General features: G+C 46.3%; 2 protein-coding genes across 8 annotated transcripts in view; one reads left to right on the top strand and one right to left on the bottom strand.

Moving 5' to 3' along the window:
- The first annotated feature begins 12,318 nt into the window (after positions 1–12,318).
- Positions 12,319–22,695, top strand: part of LOC128136193 (transmembrane protein 161B-like) — a 79,244-nt gene continuing 68,867 nt past the window's right edge. For 2 of the 7 annotated variants that reach the window (XM_052775384.1, XM_052775381.1), the window contains exon 1: positions 12,333–12,513. In XM_052775384.1, the coding sequence (XP_052631344.1) occupies positions 12,511–12,513 (3 nt within the window). In that variant the 5' untranslated portion in view covers positions 12,333–12,510. Of the gene's footprint in view, positions 12,514–22,695 lie in introns of all 7 variants that reach the window. The other 5 variants (XM_052775385.1, XM_052775382.1, XM_052775383.1 and 2 more) reach the window with 5 other exon arrangements.
- LOC128136195 (protein NYNRIN-like) lies at positions 12,850–16,040 on the bottom strand. The gene has a single exon (XM_052775391.1). It carries the CDS (start codon positions 15,873–15,875, stop codon positions 14,592–14,594), a length of 1,284 nt encoding a protein of 427 aa, XP_052631351.1. The 5' UTR covers positions 15,876–16,040; the 3' UTR covers positions 12,850–14,591.

The following is a 22,695-nucleotide window of genomic DNA, read 5'->3' as shown; positions in this document are numbered from 1 at the left end:
CTCACCACCCACCGATCGACGCCCAGTTAGTCCCCGAGCGGCGATCCCCATGCCCCCACTCCCCCCAGTTTCTATACTAGACATGACATCACATGGTATGGAATAACCTGTTGGCCAGTTTGGGTCAGCTGCCCTGGCTGTGACCTGTGCCAACTTCTTGTGCCCTTCCAGCTTTCTCGCTGGCTGGGCATGAGAAGCTGAAAAATCCTTGACTTTAGACTAAACACTACTTAGCAACAACTGAAAACATCAGTGTTATCAACATTCTTCTCATACCTAACTCAAACACATAGCACTGTACCAGCTACTAGGAAGACAATTAACTCCATCCCAGCTGGAACCAGGACAGTATCCACCCCTTATTCTATACCATTGACATCATGCTCACTTCCCATACCTTCAGTCACATCCCGGTCAATCATCATCACCTTTTCCGTCCCTTTGAGACATATGTACAATGATACATATATGTCTATATGTATACACACACAGAGAAATCATTCCTTTAGTTTATGGGTCGTGTTCATAAAATGTTCATTGAGTTCATTTAGTTCCTGACTCTGGGCTCCATCTATCATACCAGTCTTTCTGGGCAGGAGGGATGGGGCAAAGTCCTCTCAGTCGGTAGAGCAAGATTGGGCTTCAGTGCGGTGTGACGAGCAGGTGACATTGGACGCAGCAGGAGGATGGTGTGCACCGTTGGATTGTTGCATGCTGGAGTCAGTTCTGGTTCCATCACTACTGCGCTTCGCTCAGTTTTATCACAGTTCATTCTTGCTTGATCTAAGTGATTCTTACTGTAGTACTGTGGATATAGCATATAACAATTATAGTAATGATACAGTAGCAGGGTTATATAGCAACTAACATCATACAGTTTAATTCATTGGCTATTCTCACCTAAAATCAAATCCCCTTGAGGCACACATCGGACTTCCCCATCTTTTCGCATCACCCACCAAGTGCACCCAGGCCCTTGAGCAAAAGCAATCCCACAAATGGGTTTACCTTTGCCTGAGGCAGGACTAACACACAGTGTCTTCCCTAACATGTTTTTTATGTGCACTACAGGGACTTTATCCCCTTTTACCCCAGTACGTAAAAATTCTGACTGGGCAGGGCCACCCCGATTGGCAGATACTCTGGTGTTGACTAACCAGGTGGCTTTTGCTAAATGTATATCCCAATGTTTGAAGGTTCCACCCCCCATTGCTCTCAATGTAGTCTTTAATAGTCCATTGTATCGTTCGATTTTCCCAGAGGCTGGTGCATGATAGGGGATGTGATATACCCACTCAATGCCATGCTCTTTGGCCCAGGTGTCTATGAGGTGGTTTCGGAAATGAGTCCTGTTGTCTGACTCAATTCTTTCTGGGGTGCCATGTCGCCACAAGACCTGCTTTTCTAGGCCCAGGATAGTGTTCCAGGTGGTGGCATGGGGCACAGGATATGTTTCCAGCCATCCGGTGGTTGCTTCCACCATTGTGAGCACATAGCGCTTGCCTTGGCGAGTTTGTGGGAGTGTGATATAGTCAATCTGCCAGGCTTCCCCATATTTATATTTCAGCCATCGCCCTCCATACCACAGGGGCTTTAACCACTTGGCTTGCTTAATTGCAGCACGTTTCACATTCATGGACAACCTGTGCGATAGTGTCCATGGCCAACTCCACCCCTCGATCGCGAGCCCATCTATATGTTGCATCTCTTCCCTGATGGCCTGAGGTATCATGGGCCCACTGAGCCATAAATAGCTCACCCTTATGTTGCCAGTCCAGGTCCACCTGAGCCACTTCAATCTTGGCAGCCTGATCCACCTGTTGGTTGTTTTGATGTTCTTCAGTGGCCTGACTCTCGGGTACATGAGCATCTACATGATGTACTTTTACCACTAGGTTCTTTATCTGAACAGCAATATCTTGCCACAGTGCGGCAGCCCAGATGGGTTTACCTCTGCGCTGCCAGTTGCTCTGCTTCCATTGCTGTAACCACCCCCACAGGGCATTTGCCACCATCCATGAGTCAGTACAGAGATAGAGCACTGGCCACTTTTCTCTTTCAGCAATATCTAATGCCAGCTGGATGGCTTTCACCTCTGTAAACTGACTCGATTCACCTTCTCCTTCAGCAGTTTCTGCAACTTGTCGTATAGGACTCCATACAGCAGCCTTCCACCTCCGATGCTTTCCCACAATGCAACAGGACCCATCAGTGAACAGGGCATATTGCCTCTCATTTTCTGGCAGTTTATTATACAGTGGGGCCTCTTCGGCACGCGTCACCTCCTCCTCTGGCGACATTCCAAAATCTTTGCCTTCTGGCCAGTCCGTGATCGCTTCCACAATTCCTGGGCGACTGGGGTTTCCTATGCGAGCCCGTTGTGTGATCAGTGCGACCCACTTACTCCATGTGGCATCAGTCGCATGATGTGTAGAGGAGACCCTCCCTTTGAACATCCAGCCCAGCACTGGCAGTCGGGGTGCTAAGAGGAGCTGTGTTTCAGTACCAACCACTTCTGAGGCAGCTCGATCTCCTTCGTATGCTGCCAATATCTCTTTTTCAGTTGGAGTATAGCGAGCCTCGGATCCTCGATATCCTCGACTCCAAAACCCCAGGGGTCAGCCTCGGGTCTCCCCAGGTGCTTTCTGCCAGAGGCTCCAGGTAGGGCCATTCTCCCCAGCTGCAGTATAGAGCACATTTTTAACATCTTGTCCTGCCCGGACTGGTCCAAGGGCTACTGCATGAACAATCTCCCGTTTAATTTGTTCAAAGGCTTGTTGTTGCTCAGGGCCCCATTTAAAATCATTCTTCTTCCGCGTCACTTGATAGAGAGGGCTTACAATCAGACTGTAATTTGGAATATGCATTCTCCAAAAACCCACGACACCCAAGAAAGCCTGTGTTTCCTTTTTATTAGTCGGTGGAGACATAGCTGCTATTTTGTTGATCACGTCCATTGGGATCTGAAGATGTCCATCTTGCCATTTTATTCCTAAAAACTGGATCTCCCGTGCAGGTCCCTTGACCTTACTTTCTTTTATGGCAAAACCAGCCTTCAGAAGGATTTGGATTATTTTCTTCCCTTTCTCAAAGATGACTTCTGCTGTGTTGCCCCATATGATGATGTCATCAATATACTGCAGGTGTTCCGGAGCTTCACCTTTTTCCAGTGCAGTCTGGATTAGTCCATGGCAAATGGTGGGGCTGTGTTTCCACCCCTGGGGCAATCGATTCCAAGTGTACTGGACGCCCCTCCAAGTAAAAGCAAATTGTGGACAGCACTCTTCTGCCAGAGGGATTGAGAAAAACGCATTAGCAATGTCCATTGTGGCATACCACTTGGCTGCCTTTGACTCTAGTTCGTATTGAAGTCCTAGCATATCTGGAATGGCAGCACTCAGCGGTGGCGTAACTTCATTCAGGCCACGATAGTCAACTGTTAGTCTCCACTCCCCATTAGACTTTCGCACTGGCCATATGGGACTATTAAAGGGTGAGCGAGTTTTGCTGATCACTCCTTGGCTCTCCAGTTGATGAATCAACTTATGGATGGGAATCAGGGAGTCTCGGTTGGTGCGATATTGCCGCCGGTGCACCGTCGTGGTAGCAATTGGCACTCGTTGTTCTTCAACCCTCAGCAACCCCACAATCGAAGGGTCTTGAGAGAGACCAGGCAGGGTAGACAGCTGTTTAATTCACTCCGTCTCCAAGGCAGCTATACCAAAAGCCTATCAATACCCCTTTGGGTCCTTAAAATACCCTCTCCTGAGATAGTCTATGCCAAGGATGTGTACAGCCTCTGGACCAGTCACAATGGGGTGTTTCTGACATTCATTCCCAGTTAGGCTTACTTCAGCCTCCAATACAGTTAACTCTTGGGATCCCCCTGTCACACCAGAAATACAGATGGGTTCTGCCCCTTTATAACTTGATGGCATTAGAGTACACTGTGCACTGGTGTCTACTACAGCCTTGTACTCCTGTGGGTCTAACGTGCCAGGCCATCAAATCCACACAGTCCAATAGACCCGGTTGTCCCTTTCCTCCACCTGGCTGGAGGCAGGGCCCCTCTAATTCTGGCCAGAGTATCCAGTACTCACTTCTCGTAAAATTGGCTCAGAAGTCCCTTCAAGAGGATCAGAAATAAGATCAGCCCTTCTACTCTGTTTGGAAACTGGAGCGGCATTTTTCCTGGTGTCGTGGTTTAACCCCAGCCAGCAACTAAACACCACGCAGCCGCTCACTCGCTCCCCCCCACCCAGTGGGATGGGGGAGAAAATCGGGAAAAGAAGCAAAACCCGTGGGTTGAGACAAGAACGGTTTATTAGAACAGAAAAGAAGAAAATAATAATGATAATGATAACACTAATAAAATGACAACAGCAATAATAAAAGGATTGGAATGTACAGATGATGCGCAGTGCAATTGCTCACCACCCGACAACCGACACCCAGCTAGTCCCCGAGCGGCAATTCCCCGCCCCCACTTCCCAGTTCCTATACTAGATGGGACGTCACATGGTATGGAATACCCCGTTGGCCACTTTGGGTCAGCTGCCCTGGCTGTTTCCTGTGCCAACTTCTGCCCCTCCAGCTTTCTCGCTGGCTGGGCATGAGAAGCTGAAAAATCCTTGACTTTAGACTAAACACTACTTAGCAACAACTGAAAACATCAGTGTTATCAACATTCTTCTCATACCTAACTCAAACACATAGCACTGTACCAGCTACTAGGAAGACAATTAACTCCATCCCAGCTGGAACCAGGACAGTATCCACCCCTTATTCTATACCATTGACATCATGCTCACTTCCCATACCTTCAGTTACATCCCGGTCAATCATCATCACCTTTTCCGTCCCTTTGAGACATATGTACAATGATACATATATGTCTATATGTATACACATACAGAGAAATCATTCCTTTAGTTTATGGGTCTGTTTGGAAACTGGAGCGGCATTTTTCCTGGTAGAATCCCCTTTTGTGGTGGTTTTTCCTCGCAACTCACGTACCCGTGCATTTAGGACCGAGGTAGGTTTTCCATCCCATTTCCTCATGTCCTCTCCATGATCACATAAGTAAAACCACAGGGTACCTCATGGTGTGTACCTTCTATATTCTGTCTCTCGGGCAGAGGAACGCTCACTCCTAATAGCTGAGACATTGGTCCTTAGAAGTGGGGAGTAGGACATCTCCTCTTTGAATTGCTGGACATCCTGGGACAGCTTCTCCACAGCCGAAATGCAGGCTTGTAGGGAGGAGGAGAGATTTTCTTCGTATTGCTGGAGTTGGCGAGCCACTTCATCCACCGTCGGTGCCTCTTCGTCTTTCCAGGTCATTATCGCCAGTGAGTTGGCATAGGACGACGGTGCACTCCGTACAAACTTCCACCACATGGGCTGTGTGCATGGGACTTCGTCTGGATCTTTGGGTAATTGTGGGTTGTCCGGGTCATAATGAATCGTCTCTAGCATGGCTAATTCTCTCAGATATTGGATACCTCTTTCCATGGTGGTCCACTTGCTTGTCTGACATATAACATCTTCCTTAAAGGGGTACCCTTCCTTCACGCTTGACAGGAGTCGCCTCCAGAGGCTGAGGGCTTGTGTCCCTTTTCCAATTGCCTTGTCAATGCCACCTTCCCTGGCAAGCGATCCCAGCTGCTTGGCTTCCCTACATTCTAATTCCAAGCTATTAGCCCCATTGTCCCAGCATCGGAGGAGCCAGGTGATATGCTCACCTATATGGTGGCCGAAATCTTTTTGCATATCCCGCAGCTCGCTCAAGGATAGGGATCGGGTGATTACCTCTGGTTCTGCCTCTTCCTCCTGTTCCCGTGATGACCCTGGTTCGCCTTCATCCTTCGCTAAGCGAACTGATTTTTTTGTGTATTTCTTCTGTATGGGGGCAACTGATACTGGCGCGGGTTGGTCCGCTGGTTCAGTTGCAGTACCACTCGCCAGGTTTTGGGTAACCGCAGTGTCTGTCGCCGGGGCCAGAGGGGCCGCAGTGCCTGTTGCCTGGGTTTGGGTAGCCGCAGTGCCCGTTGCCAGGGCTGGAGGGGCTGCGGTGCCCGTTGCCGAGGTTTGGGTAGCCACAGTGCTCGTCATCTTGTTGTTAGATCCAGAGACCTTCTCTTCCCCTTGAGGGTACTGAGTGGTGTTGAACAGGGCTCAATAGGCATGGGCCAGGCCCCAGCACATTGCAGTAATTTGTATCTCTCTGGAGTTGCCAGGGCGACAGCATACCTCTTCCAAATATTTTACTAGTTCTTCCGGATTCTGCACTTGTTCAGGGGTGAATTTCCAAAACACTGGAGGTGCCCACTTTTCTAGGTACTTGCCCATACTACCCCACACACTCTGCCACTCATAATTATCCAGCCTCGTGGCAGATCTCTGGGTGATCTTCTTAAATAGTTGTTTAACCTTAAACAAGAGCTGAACCACATTCAGGAACATGCTAATTCCTAGCAGTAGGCCTAGGACCGTGCTGGTCTCAACATCCAAATGGTATTCAAATTTTTCAAAGTTCCCAAATGCCATTGTAACTGGACTGAAGGAGAAGGGAAAAGGGAAGAAAGGTACCCCACCCATAGATTGGCTCTCCAAGGAGGAAAGGTAAATGGTATAATTATTAATAGTTTCCCACAGATGGCTCCCGAAGTATAGAGGTGACAATGCTGAGTGCAAATACCGGATTAGTCCCACAGCTGATAACTTTATCATACCATAAACCGGTGTTACACAATACACCTCCCATGGATGATAAGCAGCAGCACAGGGAGTACATACAGCAAGTGAGGTGATACATAACAGAACTTTAAAAACGAGAGCAACAACTCTAAGAACACAAAAATCAACATAGTGACCAGCGACTATTAGACCAATATAATGAATGCTTGCAACAAATTTGTTTTAACAAGCTCTGGTCAGGTTTGTCGTTATCTCAACCCTTTGTGCCCCACGTTGGGTGCCAAAAAGGACTGTCGTGGTTTAACCCCAGCCAGCAACTAAGCACCACGCAGGTGCTCACTCACTTCCCCCCCACCCAGTGTGATGGGGGAGAAAATCGGGAAAAGAAGCAAAACCCGTGGGTTGAGATAAGAACAGTTTAATAGGACAGAAAAGAAGAAACTAATAATGATAACACTAATAAAATGACAACAGCAATAATGAAAGGATTGGAATATACAAATGATGCACAGTGCAATTGCTCACCACCTGCTGATCGACACCCAGCTAGTCCCCAAGCAGCAATCCCCATGCCCCCACTCCCCCCAGTTTATATACTAGATGTGATGTCACATGGTGTGGAACACCCTGTTGGCCAGTTTGGGTCAGCTGCCCTGGCTGTGTCCCATCCCAACTTCTTGTTCCCCTCCAGCTTTCTCGCTGGCTGGGCATGAGAAGCTGAAAAATCCTTGACTTTAGACTAAACATTACTTAGCAACAACCGAAAACATCAGTGTTATCAACATTCTTCTCATACTGAACTCAAAACATAGCACTGTACCAGCTACTAGGAAGACAATTAACTATCCCAGCTGAAACCAGGACAAGGGGAAAAACTGCTGTGCAACAGCAGCTGGGAGAGAGGAGTGAGAATATGTGAGAGAAACAACCCTGCAGACACCAAGGTCAGTGAAGAAGGAAGGGGAGGAAGTGCTCCAGGCGCCAGAACAGAGATTCCCCTGCAGCCTGTGGTGAAGACCATGGCAAGGCAGGCTGTCCCCCTGTAGCCCATGGAGGTTAACGGTGGAGCAGACATCTACCTGCAGCCCATGGAGGACCCACGCCAGAGTAGGTGGGTGTGTCTGAAGGAGGCTGTGACCTTGTGGAGAGCCTGCGCTGGAGCAGGCTCCTGGCAGGGCCTGTGGACCCATGGAGAGAAGCCCACGCTGGAGCAGGTTTGCTGGCAGGACTTGTCACCCTGTGGGGTCCACGCTGGAGCAATGTGTTCCTGAAGGAGTGCACCCCATGGAAGGGACTCATGCTGGAGCAGTTCATGAAGAACTGTAGCCTGTGGGAAGGACTCATGTTGGAGAAGTTCACAGAGGACTGTCTCCCGTGGGAGGGACCCCATGCTGGAGCAGGGGAAGAGTGTGAGGAGGAAGGAGCAGCCGAGACAGTGTGTGATGAACTGACCGTAATCCCCATTCCCCATCCCCCTGTGCTGCTCGGGTGAATGAGGTAGAGGAAATCGGGAGTGAAGTTGAGCCTCGGAAGAAGGGAGGGGTGGAGGGAAGATGTTTTAAAATTTGTTCTTATTGCTCATTATCCTACTCTGATTAATTGTTAATAAATTAAATTAATTTCCCCGAGTCAAGTCTGTTTTGCCCGTGACAGTAATGGCTGAGTGATCTCCATCCTTATCTTGACCCACAAGCCTTTCACTATATTTTCTCTCCCCTGTCCAGTTGAGGATGGGGAGTGATAGAGCAGCTTAGTGGGCACCTGGCATCCAGCCAATGTTAACCCACCACAGGTTGCCATCTAACATGTTGAATGTTATGCAAAAATTTGATTTTTTTCCTGTAGAAGTCAAAGAATCATTGAGGGGGGGAATGGTAACTTAAACGAAAAGAGAGTTTATTGATATGGAATAGAGAACTGAAGGGCATGAAAGCAGCTGACAAATGAGACTGCATTTGACAGTCTAGGAAATGGTTGGGTATTTTGGGGAAGTCTTGCCTGTTTCCTAAAGAATGAGGCATATGTGTGTTGCTTAATCTAGCCTCATATCCGGGTGGCAGTGTTAACAAGGCTATGTCTAATCTAATGGGTTTCTTAAAATTTTCCAATTGTGCAACATCAGAGGTTCTAAGGAGAGCATGAGTATAGGTGAGATTTTTTTTTTATCATCAGCGGTATTTAATAAATGCATGGTGTCGTGGTTTAACCCCAGCCAGCAACTAAGCACCACGCAGCCGCTCACTCACTCCCCCCCCACCCAGTGGGATGGGGGAGAAAATCGGGAAAAGAAGCAAAACTCGTGGGTTGAGATAAGAACGGTTTAATAGAACAGAAAAGAAGAAACTAATAATGATAACGATAACACTAATAAAATGACAACAGCAATAATGAAAGGATTGGAATGTACAAATGATGCGCAGTGCAATTGCTCACCACCTGCCGACCGACACCCAGCCAGTCCCCGAGCGGCGATTCCCCGCCCCCACTTCCCCGTTCCTATACTAGATGGGACGTCACATGGTATGGAATACCCCGTTGGCCAGTTTGGGCCAGGTGCCCTGGCTGTGTCCTGTGCCAACTTCTTGTGCCCCTCCAGCTTTCTCGCTGGCTGGGCATGAGAAGCTGAAAAATCCTTGACTTTTAGACTAAACACTACTGAGCAACAACTGAAAACATCAGTGTTATCAACATTCTTCACATACTGAACTCAAAACATAGCACTGTACCAGCTACTAGGAAGACAGTTAACTCTATCCCGCTGAAACCAGGACACATGGTACAATCTTCTTTAGCTTGCTTGCTGTAAAGGTCCTACTAAGCCCATATAAGTAATTTTAAAAAATCCATTTTGCTTACTGATTACAACAACTTTGGTCTCCTTTTTTTTGTGTGTGAATATTGATTATTTTTGTTAAACATCCTTTAAACAATACTAGAATTAAAATACTAGGGCTCTAAAACCATGTTTGTTAGAATTCAAGCCACTCATTAAATAATTTTTATTTTAGTTAATAAAATAGCCATGCTTGTTATCAATTTCAATTGCATTTTTTTAATAAAATACCACCAAATTCTTACCAGCAATGAAACCTCATGGCAAAGAGTTCCATAGGTAAATTATGAATTTCCTACAAAAGGTATACATATTTTGAGAGTTTTAAATTTAGAAGTTCTAAATGTGTCTCAAATTGTCGCTTTCCAAATGCATCAGATCTCTTATTGTTCTTATACTTCTTATACTAGGAACAAGATTAATATTGTTCAGTTATAGCTCTATTTTAAGAACTTACTTATTTTCTTCGGTACTCTCTGTATGCCATGAATATATGATTAATACTTTAAATAGAATACTTTTAGAATTTTTTATTTTTTTTAAATTGACAGTGCTCTGCTCTGCTATGCTACATTTGCCACAAATGTCATAGTGTTAATAAATTGGGAGGCCCAAGACTTGCTGACTAAAATGAAATTATTCAAATAGTTCAAACCCATCTTGTGTTCACCCTTGGTACTATAATCTCTTGTATCTGAGTGGATTTCCTTTGAAGTATATTTTCTCTATTTCTCTATTGTTTTATTATTGTAATGTTGAGTGCTTTTTGTCAGTTTTTTTCTTTTAGCTGCTACATACTTCAAAGGAATAATTAAAAATGTCAGAATGTCATAGTTTATAAGTCTCCATGAATGTTTTTGTTATTAAATTAACTTTTTCTAAGTATTTTTGTGTGGTGTGAGATTTAGACTCACTCTGAACCTCTCTCTTGGGATTCTCTGAAAGGCAGGTAAAGTCATGATGAAGTAATGTGTTGGTATATTTAAAGAAGTAGGATTTACAAGAAAGATATTTTGTTATTTCAGTTATAGATACAATTTCAAATTGTTCTTTTGGGATGGTGGAAGTGGTATCAAGGCATGTTCTGTTATGATGGTGACTATATATAAAGTGGATCAGGGTGAATATTTTTTGCCTTGAAGAACTGCTTAAAAGCAGAAACATGGTAATTTTTTTCCAGGTCAAATGCCAGTAGCATACATCCTTTTATGCTCATGCAGGTGTAGTGCCATGATACAACAGGCATGCTTATTCTCGTGCTCAGGACGGAAGTCAAAATGAATCTGCAGGCACTTCTTTAAGAGGCTATTTCTAGACCATTTGAATTCTCTCAAGTAAAAGGAAGGTGTTTGTCTAAGCATCAATGTACACAGTAGCTCCACATTGGCAGACAGCACTGTTTTTTGTGTCTGCAGCACAGGACACTAGCACTGGTAGGCTAGGGTGCTTTTGAACCTGGGAAGTGGTGTGTCTGATGCATCTCTTGCTGGTGGGTTGTGATCCCTTCAGGCTGCTGCTGGCTAGGCTTTTCAGAAGGCTTCACAATACCCTAACACAGGTTAGGGAAAAAGGTGATTAATTACAATGTCTGTTCATCATTCACTAGAAGAGAGTGCATAGGAGCTCCTGGAGCAGCGTTTCAGCCTTAGTGCCACCTGCAGTCACTAGCTCGGGATCACCACGGAGAGAAGCCGTGCAGGGGACCATGGAAGGGTTCCATCCCCAGCCATCCCGGGGCTACAGATGGAAAAGGGACTGGCTTCAAGAAGCAAAGCATAGCTCATGGGGGCGAAACGATCACTCACAACTAAAGCTTCCAATGCTTCCAGATTGAAACCGTGCCGCTGCAGGCATAGCAGGAGAGTTCCCCCAGGCAGGAAAAGAAAGCTAACAGGGCCGGTGGGGCGACAGGGCCGGGGTTGGCCCAGGCAAGGGAACAGAGTGGTGCCAAGCCCAGCTGCCCTACTGCCTATGCACACCACCGCGGGTCCACTGAAAGAGTCCCCACGGTAGGGCAGACACCTACCACCAACCGCTTCGCCTGGGGAAGAAACCATCACCACCCTCAGCAACACACGCAGGCGCCCAGCACATCCCACTCCTACCCCACCGGGCCACACCCGAGACGCAAGGGGGAACCCCGGCGTCTCTGCGTATGCACGCCGGCCATTCCACCCAGCCTCCCCGAGTTGTGCCAGGACGCATGCGTGGAGGTGCCATTATGCCCTACGGCTGAAGCTACTGCCAGTAGCAGCCTCCGCTTCACTCCTTCTCCGTGCAAGCTGTTGATCTGCGGCTTCAATTCAACCCCCGCCAGACTAGCGTTTGTCTCTCGGGAGACACCTCCTTCTCCGGGACTGATTTTGTTGCCCTTTTCCTCCTGAGCACCCCCTAACCGCCTGCCTGCTTGCCCTGCAGGCAACTCAGCTACCCGCCTGCCCCTCCCGGGCCACTGTTACAGTCGGCCATGTGGCGGGGCCGGCTTCTCAGTGGGGCTGAGGAACACCCCGCTCACCCCTACGAGATCAGCACTCTGGTGATCTCCCATGTCACGTGGTCAGGGTCACGCTACAGCCCTGCGCAGAACCAGCTACCTTTGCTGCGCCTGATGGGGAGAGCACTGGAGACTTGCTTGCTTTGTTCCCTGATGGGTGCCTTTCTTCGTCTAGTTACCCTCCGTATGTGGGGGCAGAACGGTAGGGGCAGAGTTGGCTGATATTGAACAGCCTTGGCGCGCTATGGTTCCGTCTGCGCAGGCAGTTGGGAGGGCAGCTTAGTTGGGCCTCTGGCTGGCGGGGTCCTGGTGTGACCTCTGTGAGGTGAGGCGTGAGCCAAGTGGGAGCTGGTGTGTGGTGGGTGTTTGGCGGACGCTTGGCTGCCACGGTGGAGGTGGTGCGGGGCGGCGGATTTATGTGCCTGGAGGAGGGCGAGGCTGGGCGGCTGGAGCAGCAGTGCTGGGTGAGAGCGGCTCGAACACCATGGTGAGAGGGAGGACAGCCCCTGTGTGTGGGCGGGTTGGGGGACTCGGACCTCGCAGGGGCTGGGAGGAGGCTTGTGTCTGCGGGCCTGGGTCTCTGGGGGTGTAATTTCTCCGCTGGGAGGAGGTGGATGGGTGAGAGATGCTTATGGATCTCTCTCGGCTCTGTACTTGACGTGCGGAAAACAGACTCCACAATCAGTGAGATTGTAAAGTAGGTATGTTCATTCAGCGCTGGGCAGCACGGGGGGTAGTCCCACCAAAGTCGTGCGCGCCCGACTCGGCAGTTTGTCTCAAGTTTATACAGTCAAGTGTTACATATTCACAATACGCCTATACATATGCATGACCTATCCCCGCTTCATATTAAAATTAGCTCCGAGAGGCCATTTCCATAGTCTCCTCTCAACTGCGCTTGCGCAGTGCCTCTTTATGGTGGTCGCAGAGATGAAGATAGATGACTCCGTCACCGCTAGTAACCTTTTTTCTTGCGCAGGCTCAGTGGTTTCTTGGTATTCACCCAAGCCGCAAGACCAGTCTTAGCTGGCTCTTGGGGCCAGCTCCTGCTTCTTATCAGGAACTGTCTCTACCTCATTGGCTGGTCCTTGGGACCAGCTCTTCTTATCAAAGACTGTCTCTGCCTCAGCTAATTTCAACAATGTAAGCGCTAAACATCATCTCTCATCCCCCTTTATTATGTCTACTGAGATTCTTTTGACTCCCCTTGTCTCAGTCCCCCCTTTTCTAGAAAATAGTAAATTCTTTTACTATATCTAATCCTAGTACTTCTAATACATTGTTTCCCTATCTAGCATCCTCTCAAAGTATTTGTTGGTCTCGAGTTTTCGTCGTAACTGATTCTTTTTCCATTCACTGTAAGAGTCTCCTGTACTCTTACAGCACAAAAAGCCACATCGAACCACTATGCAAAGGACCACAGACAAGAGAATGATGATTATTATAGTGACAAACAATTGCTTCAACCATGCCAAATTTGGCAACCAGGAGGTTAATTTTTCTAATATGCCTGTCAAGCCCCAAGAAGTGTCATCTTGGGAAGCTTCATGTAGTATTTTAGTCTTTTCCCATATCTCTTCAAGATCTGTTTCAATTCGTTGGTTTTCACTGATATAGGTACAGCAAGTTTGGTTTATAACTACACATAAGCCCCCTTCTTTTGCTAAAAGCATGTCCAATCCCATTCTATTTTGGAGTACTACTTTACTTAGGGATTGTATTTCCAGTTGCAGCCCTCGAATCGCATCAGTTGTAGCATTTTCTATAACCTCTAATGTAGCAGATATATTCACGATAGCTTTCTCCAACTCACCCCTAAAGAGGGGATTAACCATCGGACAAAACTATGGTACCTAGTACCTCGAATAATTAGTGGGTTTTCAGTCCGTTTTACACGGAGCCAAGGTGTTCTCAAAAACCCTCGGGGAGGTGAAGCTCCCTCGAATATACTGATCTGAGGTGCAAGGTACCCCCGAACACAGTGTCCCTTCCAGTTCTGGGGTAAACTCTTTCTGGCCCTGCCATCCCCACAGAGCCACCAGTATCCGGGCCCTGTGTTGCATCTTGGACCGAGATGTGTCTCCCTTCTGTCTTGTTCTCGCCCCTTCTTTTCTGGCCCCCTCTTTGGTTTCCGGATATAATAGAAACTGATAGTTAAGTTCAGTCCAAGACGTTCTAATTTTCCTTTATCAAAAGTTCCCAGATTTTCCGCAAGGCTACAATTATCCATGTCTCCCCAAATATTATCAGTAATATTTAAGCAACGGCCAGTAATTAAGACCTCTTTAGGGTCAGGTACCTCCAGATCAAAGCTGGGTCCCTGCTGGGTATTTCCCTTTCCATAAAGGCATAATCCATTCCTGTCTGGCCCGTCTTTAATAAGAGATGTCCAATTTGTGGTTGGGACTCCTAAAAAGGGGAGTTCCATGTTCCCCTGAGGAAGGGGATTACATACCCAACAATCTGATAAATTTAGTACTTTCGAGATACTCTCTGTCATATTTAAATAAGTATTTCAATCCCAAGCCTGCCCCTTAGGCAAGGTCCAACTCAGGAGCGTGACAATCAATGTCTTACAAATTTGAGCTTCAAAGGTCCCTTTTCTTGTGAAGTCCATTGTCCTTTGGGTGCCGCCTTCACCCTAGTGTGATGGATCCAGGCGCTCTGTTCCTTGATCCTAATCGCGGTGAAGGAGGTAAGTAATACTTGAAATGGTCCTTCCCACTGCGGCTCCAGAGTTTTTTCTGTAAGAGACTTTATATACACATAATCTCCTGGTTGTATATTATGTACAGGCCCATCCAAACCTCTCCCTCGAGTCCCTACCACATGCTTCCTGATTTTATTAAGTTGCTTACCTAATGCTACCATGTAAGAAGTCATAATTTCATCCCCCGCTTGTACAGACACCCCTCTCTGTATCCCATAGGGTTGTCCATACAGAATTTCAAAGGGGCTCAGTCCTTCTTTCGCCCTTGGTCTTGTTCGTATACGCAGAAGGGCTAAAGGGAGAGACTGAGGCCATGTCAAATTTGCTTCTTGTCCTAATTTCACAATTTGCTGTTTGATTAAGTGGTTCATTTTTTCCACTTGACCACTCGACTGGGGGTGATATGGAGTATGAAGCTGCCAATCTATACCCAAATGGCGGCTAATTTGTTGTACTATTTTTGAGACAAAATGTGGTCCTCTGTCAGAGGATATGGTTGCTGGAACCCCAAAATGTGGTATTATCTCTTGTACCAGTATTTTAGTTACCTCCCGAGCTTTAGCCGTTCTTGTTGGGAATGCTTCTGGCCAACCTGAAAAGGTATCAGTTAATACCAATAAATATCGATACCCCCCTTTTCTTGGAAGTTCTGTAAAATCAATTTGCCATTGCTGTCCAGGCCCATTGCCTTTTCCAATCTGGCCCATTTCCGGCTTGGGGGTATTCTTAGGATTAGTCTGGAGGCAAAGATCACACTGTTGAGTCACCTGTCTCACCGTGGTGTATAAATTTCTAGCCACAATTTCTCTTATCAAATGATTATACAGAGCCTCTGTTCCCCAATGCCTTTTCCTATGCTCCTCCCGTATCAAATGCCACAGTAAGCAAGAGGGAATGATTAGTTTTCCCTGTGGGGTATGAGCCCACCCCTCTTCATTATATGACCCTTCTAAATCTGTAATGAGCTTCTGATCTTCCTTGGTGTATTCTGGCTTACCTTCTAGGGAGATTTGCCTATCAGGAATTAAGGCCCCTTCTGTTTTTACCTTTGTTTTGGCCACTTGTTTTGCCTCTCTGTCTGCCAGCTCATTCCCTCTTTCCAAATCTGAGCTCACTTTCTGGTGTGCCTTAATATGCATAATTGCTACTTTCTTAGGGAGCTGGACAGCTTCCAGTAACTTCAGAATTTCTTCTGCGTGTTTGATATTTTTCCCTTGGGAATTCAATAGTCCTCTCTCCTTCCAAATTGCTCCATGTGCGTGTACAACTCCAAAGGCTTATTTTGAGTCTGTATAAATGTTCACAACTTTGCCCTGGGCCAATTCCAGGGCGCGGGTTAGAGCAATTATTTCTGCCTTCTGTGCGGAAGTGTTCATGGGCAAAGCCCCTGATTCTATTACCTCTTGGCTGGCGGTGATGGCGTATCCCGCATGTCGATTACCATTTAGGACATAACTCCTTCCGTCTGTGAACCAAGTTTCCCCGTTTTCCATGGGGCTGTCTTTCAGGTCCGGGCGACTGGCGTATGTTGCTTCGATGGTTTCCAAACAGTCATGATGTACCGGTTCTCCTGTGTTCCCGCTGAGAAAAGAAGCTGGGTTGACAGTGTTAGTGACTACAATCTCCACATCATCCTGCTCTACCAATATAGCTTGATATCTCAGGAATCTTTGCGGAGAGAGCCAATGTCCACCTTTTGCTTCCAGTACTGCTGATACTGTGTGAGACACCAAAACAGTCATTTTCTGGCCCAGAGTAAACTTTCGGGCTTCCTGTATATTCAATATCACAGCCGCAACTGCCCGCAGGCATCCAGGCCAACCTTTTGCAGTCGTGTCTAACTGCTTAGAGAGGTAGGCAACTGCCCGTCGATACGGACCCAGGTTTTGTGCTAATATTCCCAGGGCAATGCCCTGCTTCTCGTGGGAGTAAAGAAGAAACGGCTTACTCACATCTGGGAGTCCTAAGGCCGGGGCCGACATCAAAGCCTTTTTCAGTAGCTCAAAGGCTCGTTCGGTCTCCTTGTTCCACTCAAGGTGTTTCTGCTCAGTGGCTGTCAGCGCATACAGTGGTTTAACAAGCAATCCATAATTATAGATCCACAATCGGCACCACCCCGTCATTCCCAGAAAAGTCCGTAACTCTTTTACTGTCTGAGGTCTCCGAGTTTGACATATTGCCTCTTTACGGGCCTGTCCCAAAGTTCTTTGTCCCGCACTAATTTCATAGCCCAAATAATTCACTTTGCATTGCATTACCTGTGCCGCCTTCTTGGATACCCGGTACCCCTGGAGTCCCAGGAAATTCAACAGACTCACTGTCCATGTCATACAATCTTTCTCTGTTTTGGTGGCGATCAGGATATCATCCACATACTGCAACAGCTTCCCTTCCTCAGACGGGGTTTCCCAGGATTCTAAGTCTTTCGCAAGCTGATTGCCGAAAATGGTAGGACTATTCTTAAATCCTTGTGGCAACACCGTCCAAGTGAGCTGGGTCTTTCGACCACTCTTGGGGTTTTCCCATTCAAATGCAAATAATTTTTGGCTGGCTTCATGGAGAGGGAGGCAAAAGAAAGCATCCTTCAAATCTAAAACAGTAAACCAAGTCAATTCAGGTGTTAATACAGTCAACAGGGTATATGGGTTCGCCACTACCGGGTAAAGATCTTCAGTTATCTTATTCACCGCCTGTAAGTCTTGGACCACCCGATATGACCCATCGGGCTTCTGAACAGGTAATATAGGGGTATTGAATTCAGACTCACATTCTTTTAATAATCCCAACTGCAAAAATTTTTCTATCACCGGCTGGATTCCTTCTCTGTCTTCCTTCTTTAGGGGATATTGTTTAATTCTTACCGGCTTTCGGCCTTCCTTGATCCTAACTTCAACAGGTGGAGCACTTTTTGCTCTTCCAGGTACATCGGTAGCCCATACCCCCGGGTACACTTGGTTTAAGATGTCCTCGTTAATGCTTCCTTCTAGGGGGAGACTGGTTAAGGTTAGGCTCAATATTTGAATATATTGCTGATCTTTTACCTCCAGAGTAATTTCTCCCTTTTTGAATACAATTTTGCTCCCAATTGTTCCAACAAGTCCCTTCCCAAAAGTGCCTTTGGGGAGTTGGGCATATATAAAAATTTATGAATGCCCCACTGTTTCCCTAATTTATATTCTAAAGGTTTACAAAAATATGCCTTTTCACTTTGGCCAGTCGCTCCTTTCACCATGACATAATCATCTCCCAGGGGCATCAAAGCTTGGTTCAGAACCGAGTATGTTGCTCCTGTATCTACCAAAAATTCTACCTCTTGTTGTGTTTTCCCTAGCTTAATTATAACCGGTGGATCCGCTAGGGTAGATTCCCCAGGTTCCCATCAATCTCCCTTCACATGGGCTACCGTTCTTCCTGTTTGAGCCCTCTGATCCTCCTTGTTCCTTGGGCATTCCTTTTTCCAATGACCGAATTCCTTACACAAAGCACATTGATCCTTGCCCAGTCGGGGCAAGTCTCGTCTAGGCCCTCTTCCTCTTTCTTCCTGGATAACGGCCATTAATTTCCTTTGCCCTTGCCTATATCCTTCCTCTCTGTTACTAAATACTCTCCATGCTTCATCCAACAATATTTCTAAATTCCTACTCTCTGTAGGGCGTAATTTCTGAAGTTTGCGCCTTATATCCCTTGTAGATTGACCCAAAAACAGGGAGACTAATTGTTGTACTCCTACCTCTGACCCAGGATCCAGCGGTGTGCTGCGGTGCATTACATCCCTCAATCGGTGCAGGAATTCGGATGGAGACTCAGAAGGACTCTGTTTAACTGCATATAAAGCTGACCAATTTATAGTTTTGGGGATTGCCCTCTCCATTCCTTTTGTAATCCACTCCTGATACCCCTGCAATCTTTCCATATGTGCAGATCTATTAACATCCCACTTTGGGTCCTGGAGAGGGAAATATTCCTTAATGTCCCCTCCTGTAATCTTATAATGATCTTCAGCAAGGTTCCCTGCTGTTTTTAAAATCAGCTGTTTCTCTGTCTCAGTCGTATATTCCAATAATAGCTGTATATCCTTCCAATCAGGGTTATGCTGTTTTACAATAAATTGGAAATGCTTAGTTACACCTATCGGATCTCTCCTATAATCTTTTGCAACCTTTTTCCATTCCCCTAGGTCAGCAGTAGAAAAGGGTACTTTGATTAACATCGTCCCACCATCCGGCCCCACCGCCTCTCGGAGAGGTGCTTGTAAAGCTGTTGAGGTAGTTTTCTTCCTAGTACAGGAAGATACAGGGCTGTTCGGGGGTGTTGGAGTTCTATCCGAGTCTGCATCCTGTTCCTGTGGTCGAGGGGGAGGCTTAAACAAATCAATTAGATCTTGTTCTGGTGCCTGATGGATTTTATTTGCCTTTGTACATCTTTGTCCAATACTACATGCCGAACACCGCCGCCTCAGTTTACCTCTAAGCTCCTTGTTGTTCTCTCGCTCAAGTGCGAGCACCATGGGGTCCTGTGGGGGTATCATTCCACAGTCCCTTTGCCACTCCGGATGGTTTCGGAGGGTGAAAAACATGTCTGCATACGAAACCTCATCCCATTTTCCTTCTCTCCTTAAAAACAGCATTAGTTGTAATAGAGTATTATAATCTATTGACCCATTAAGTGGCCACTTAGCATCACCTTCTAACTTATACAACGGCCACCATTGATTGCAGTATTTAATAAGGTTCTTTTTACTTTCCGTACCTCCGGTCCTAACAATATCTTTCCAGTGGGCAATTACACAACCCAGAGGACTCTTCCTCAATACTCCTCCTTGATTGTTTCCCATTTTAATACTCTTCCTAATGATTCTTAAGTTTGATTTTGGCTTCTCCTTTTAATAAGCTTCCATGCAAATCGTTCCTTACACTTCTTTATAGTCTTCCCCCAGTTTTCCTCCCACACGTCCCAAATTTCTGGAATTAAATTTTCCTTTACACACCAATCTCACTATTTCGGATTCTTAGTGAACTCTTTCCCAATCATAAAAGTGTGGAATTTGGGGAAAACACTCAAGGCAGTCTAGTTTCCGTCTGCTAGATGTACAGTACCACCTTCTCCCACAAGATTTACACTTCATCAAAACCCAAGCCGGAAGCTAATTACTATATAGTCCAGTTGCAAGCCCACATACAAAGCAGGGAATCACCCCTATTAATACGTAAAGACATTCACACATTAACAAACATACATACACCTATAAATTTCAACATATCATTTCCACACACCCACACAAAATCTTTAACATAAATTTCCAAACATTCACATCATACAATCATCACTCCAGTTGACAACCTTTCAGCAGCTGCAAAAATGTACCAAGCGCAATTGCGAGGGGGTGCGCTTACCCTTCTCCTGCCTCTTATATACCAGTCATCGACAGGTCCGTCCTGGCTCCCGATACTGGGATGCAGCGGTCACCCCGGATTTGCTCGATCTACCCCCAAGATCGCTAGCGGCCGCTCTATCGGTCAGCAAATCCCCCCTTGTTACCATACAGGGTACCCTCCTCCCATACGGGGACTACGCTGCACGCCAGGCGTCTCTGCGCGATTTACCAGCTGCCCCGGCCCGTACGATTTACAGGCTCCCTTTGTGACACATACCGTTCGGTCCGCGGCTTCAGGAGGTTGTTGTCTGCTCCCGCGGTGAGCGGCTGGCAGCGGAGGCTCCTCCGAGGAAAGTGCTCGGGGCGCGCCCCGCAGTCGGTCCCGCAGCCAAGCAGAGAGTCTCCTGGCTGGCTCGCCAAACTGACGTGCGGAAAACAGACTCCACAATCAGTGAGATTGTAAAGTAGGTATGTTCATTCAGCGCTGGGCAGCACGGGGGGTAGTCCCACCAAAGTCGTGCGCGCCCGACTCGGCAGTTTGTCTCAAGTTTATACAGTCAAGTGTTACATATTCACAATACGCCTATACATATGCATGACCTATCCCTGCTTCATATTAAAATTAGCTCCGAGAGGCCATTTCCATAGTCTCCTCTCAACTGCGCTTGCGCAGTGCCTCTTTATGGTGGTCGCAGAGATGAAGATAGATGACTCCGTCACCGCTAGTAACCTTTTTTCTTGCACAGGCTCAGTGGTTTCTTGGTATTCACCCAAGCCGCAAGACCAGTCTTAGCTGGCTCTTGGGGCCTGCTCCTGCTTCTTATCAGGAACTGTCTCTACCTCATTGGCTGGTCCTTGGGACCAGCTCTTCTTATCAAAGACTGTCTCTGCCTCAGCTAATTTCAACAATGTAAGCGCTAAACATCATCTCTCATCCCCCTTTATTATGTCTACTGAGATTCTTTTGACTCCCCTTGTCTCATACTGAGCTTGGGGTAGGGGCTCTCTTCACTCCTCTGCTCTCTTGTGACTTAAGGCTGAGGTCCTGTGGTCGTCCCCGTCCCCCCCCTCCGGTTTTTGCTGCAGTAACAACTCGGTTTTGGGGATGACTGGAGCAGAGGGGAAGCAAAACCACCAAAACACACACCCCCCACCCCCCAACAAAAGTGTTATAGCTGGTCTCTGTTACTAGTACTTGTTGGAGAAATACTGTTCTGTTTTCGATCTTATAACGACTTTATACTGATATGTAGCATAGACACAAACTATTGCACCTGGCATAACTTGCTGTAAAGGAGCTTCTTGTAATACAGACAGAAACAGAGAAGAACAAAGCTTGACTGGTGTAATCACTACTAATGACATAAGCTTTTTGGATATCTCTAGTTTAAATAGCAGAGACATGAGTATTTTATGAGCTCATCTCCTTCATTATAAAGATATGTTGAACTCTGTATTTATGTCTTAATTACAACTTGCAACACCAGGGTTGGTTGGGTCCACTTTTAATATACTTGTCAGATATGAGATATATGGGGCACCCTTGTTGACGCGGAAGTCACGGACACTGCACGCAATCAATATGATCAAGCAGATGCCACTTTATTGCCCAAATAGCTCGGTTTATATACTCATTCTGGTTCCTGTTCACGCATAAGCTGATTAAAGATTGGTTAGCATGTGCTGTCCACGCGCCTAGTTACACCTAATGATTGGTTATATCAACACTGTACACGCGCATAAACATAAGACATAATTGGTTGTATTAACTAAAACATGCGAAACTTGTCTCAGTCTAATTGGTCAAGATAAGCTGCCGAATTGAGGTTCTTTGTGCCAAGTTCCCTTTATCGTGGAATGTGCACCTGTGTTCTTCTAATTGGCATCTTTCTTTTTTTGTCTTCTTGTTTATTCTGTTCAAGGCCTTCTAAAGGCGTCTGGAATGCTCTTGCGACCGTTAGCTAAATATGTGTCCGCAACACACCCTAGGACTACATTTATATTGGTATAAAAAGCACATTTTATATGTGCCATTAATACATATATTTCCATTCCATATGGATATAAATGACAATGTGTCATTTTAGCTATGGTGATGCTAGTGTTGTTCAAATGATGAAAGTCTTGCTTAGGGACTACACTTTAGAGTTCTGCTTTGATTTTAAAAATCTGGTTTTACTCAGAATGTCATAATATTTAAATACTTAATGGCCTGATTCTACTTGCATATCTGTTACTTATGTATGTTTAGGAACCTGCAAAGAAATGTGTAGCTGTTGGGTGGTTTGTGGATTTTTTTTTTTTCCTTCCATATATATATATTTTTTTTCATCTAGGGGTTAGGATATTGAATCAAAAGATTTTCAAATACTTGTACTGTTTGTAGGATTCCATGAGCAGTGTACTTGAAACTGGCTTTGGAAGGTTGTGGGCAAATAGCTTGTCCACTCAATGTAGATCCTTATTAAAAAAAAAACACAACAAACAAAACCAAATGCTTGTTTCTGTTGCCTGATGGGCTTGAAAAATCAGAACCAATTTTCTTTACTAGTTGCTGGAAGTATGGACAAATAATCCTTGCACGT

This window comes from Harpia harpyja, chromosome W, assembly GCF_026419915.1.
Source record: "Harpia harpyja isolate bHarHar1 chromosome W, bHarHar1 primary haplotype, whole genome shotgun sequence".
In the NCBI taxonomy this organism is placed as follows: domain Eukaryota; kingdom Metazoa; phylum Chordata; class Aves; order Accipitriformes; family Accipitridae; genus Harpia; species Harpia harpyja.
The sequence above is the reverse complement of the archived record's forward strand: the minus strand, read 5'-3'. Positions and strand labels throughout refer to the sequence as shown.

Coding starts and splice junctions, on each gene's coding strand:
- LOC128136195 (XM_052775391.1), bottom strand. CDS start 15,875: ATGCATATTAAGGCACACCAGAAAGTGAGCTCAGATTTGGAAAGAGGG.